This window comes from Empidonax traillii, unplaced genomic scaffold (assembly GCF_003031625.1).
Source record: "Empidonax traillii isolate 1590-97213 ecotype Southwest subspecies unplaced genomic scaffold, ASM303162v1 scaffold2022:size127889, whole genome shotgun sequence".
NCBI classification, from domain to species: Eukaryota; Metazoa; Chordata; class Aves; order Passeriformes; family Tyrannidae; genus Empidonax; species Empidonax traillii.
Genome location: NW_020957215.1, coordinates 22260 through 24743, shown reverse-complemented (window position 1 = coordinate 24743; position 2484 = coordinate 22260). Strand labels below are relative to the sequence as shown.

Here is a 2484-nt window from a genome sequence, read left to right as displayed (position 1 = left end):
CTCCATCATCCTCACACTGACCCCCTCCTGCCATCCCTGGTCCTCCTCCAGCCCTGTCCTCTCCTCCTCCCTCATTTTCTCCCACTGGAAGATTTTTTTTCCTAACTTTAAAACCCTTTCATCCCTTCATGTTTTATCAAGATAGAGCACATTTTGCTCTATTTTGCCCAATATTCAGCTCATCTCACAAAACTAGGTCACCAAATTCGCAGCTTATACGAATTAGGCTTTAAAGACCCAGAAAATCCCTCTTTTTGCCTTTTTTTTTTTTTTTCTTCATTTCTCTGTATAACTTCCAGGTCTAAAATATGTACCCAAACAAACACCACTTTGTTTTAAAATTTGAAGAGTTATTTACAAAATAACTTCTCTTCGATTATTTTGCTGGAAAAACAATTCTGCAAAGAATAAAAACAAGCCACATGGGTGTTCTGGGCTGCAGGTGAGCCCTGCAAAGCTTCCATCCCAGCAGGAGGTGGGGGGTTATGGAAACATCAGGGAATTTTTGTGGAAATATTAAGGAGCTTTTATGGAACTATCAAGGAATTTTTGAGGAAATATAAAAGTTTTTATGAAAATATCAGGATGGGAGAGCACAGAGGATTCACCCTGGGACCAGGCTGAGCTGCAGCCTGAGGCTCTGGGATGTGCAAGGAGAACAGGATGGAAACACTGGAACACCAACATATGGACTAAAAAAATGATCCAAGATATTCTGAACATTCCCTGGGGCAGAAAGCAGGCTGGGAAATGAAGGCATGGACTTGCTGGCTGCAGGAGCATCACATCCCACGTTCCCAGCCTTTCCCCCAGCATCAGCACAGCACCAGAACATCCTGGGAGCACCAAAACCCACCAGCCTGGTAACACACACACTGCCAAAATCCCTCCAACAGTCACAGTTCGGAGGGAGACACAACTTTTGGCTGCCCTTCAAAATTCTGAGCCACACTGAATTGCTCCAAACTTTGTTTAAAGAAACAGGATTAATGAAATTTTGGACCCTATTTTCTTGTTAGTAGATAGACCTTGTAGGAGCCTGATACACCAACTCATCCACGCAGAGCAAATTCGGTCCAGATAATCTAACAAATAGAATTAATTATCTGCAAAATTAGTCTTCAAAGATCATAAACCACACAGGACACAGCTCAGAGTCAGGTGTGATGTTCACCTGTTACTCTGTTATTCTGATGGGTGTGTGATTGCTGGCTGCACATTTTATTCCATTTCTAACCATACTTTCTCACATTCCACCACTGATTGCACAACTGAACATTTATATTCCAAGTGGGATGTTAATGGCAGGGACTTGACACACAAATGTGGGATTGGAGTCTTTCAGTAACTGGAACAATCAGCTCAGCTCTCTCAGCAGTGTTAGTGCTCAGGTGACAAACAAATGGCATTTTTTCCCTCTCTGAATGTGGGACAGGCTGGCCTCTCTTCACTTGGGACACTTAGAGTATTGCTTTGGGAAAACCATGAAATAAAACCTCCTTCTGGAGTGCCACTCTGGCTAAAATCCTACATCCCTTGCACTGTTTTCAAAGAACAGGTGATGTCCACGAGGGCCTGGGGGATTTTCCTGCTTTAACTCCACACAGTCCCAGAACGGGCTGAGTTGGAAGGACCCACGAGCGTCACAGAGCCCAACCCTTAACCCTGCAGGGGCCTATCCCCAGGGCCCCACCCCGTGCTGGGAGGATCATCCAGCTTGTAATTCCCGTGGGTCTGCCAGCTCCTGGCCCAGCCAGGCAGCTCGTGGCCCTGCAGCCCCAGTGTCCCAGCCCACACTCACCCGTGGTCTCCACGATGCCCTCGAGGATGACGACGATCTCGAACTGCTCGGTCTGCATGCTGCGCTGGGACAGGTCGTAGAACGGGCTCTTGGAGTCTATCACGTGGCAGATGGTGAGGGGGGACACCAGGAACAGCTGGTCAGCCCCGGTGCTGAAGCCCACGTCGAGCTCCAGCTGATCCAGCGGCAGGAATTCACCCTCCGGGGTCTGCCGGGACTGGGCAGGGAGAGACAGAGCAGGGCAGGAGGTCAGGAGAGGCTGGGCATGGGAACAGAGTGCCCAGGGGGCTTGGGGACATCCCTGGAAGTGTCCAAGGCCAGGTTGGAGCAACCTGGGCCAGCGGAAGGGTGTCCCTGCCCATGGCAGGAGGTGGGACTGGGTGGGCTTTAAGGTCCCTTCCAACCCAAACCAGCCTGGGATTCTGGGATCACTGCTGGAATGACCATCACCAGGACACCCCTGCAGCAGCCCACATCCCATAAACCACATCCCACACCCCACACCCCACATCATCTGCTCTGCACCACCCATCTCACCAGGCAAACCCTGCTCCAGCCAGCAGGCCATGCCAGAGGTGGGAGCCCAGCACTGGCAGAGGAGGCAGGAATTATTTCCAACCCATATTTTACTGCCATCACACATCATCAGCGTGGGAGCCCTGGAAAACCACTGGCCACCCACA

General features: G+C 50.0%; 1 protein-coding gene across 1 annotated transcript in view; it reads right to left on the bottom strand.

The window, feature by feature from the left end:
* Positions 1-2020, bottom strand: part of LOC114071440 (G protein-activated inward rectifier potassium channel 1) — a 32560-nt gene extending 30540 nt beyond the window's left edge. Inside the window, exon 1 of the mRNA XM_027909269.1 lies at positions 1802-2020. Coding sequence (XP_027765070.1) covers positions 1802-1859 — 58 coding nt within the window. The 5' untranslated portion in view covers positions 1860-2020. The remainder of the gene's footprint in view (positions 1-1801) is intronic.
* Positions 2021-2484: the final 464 nt, after the last annotated feature.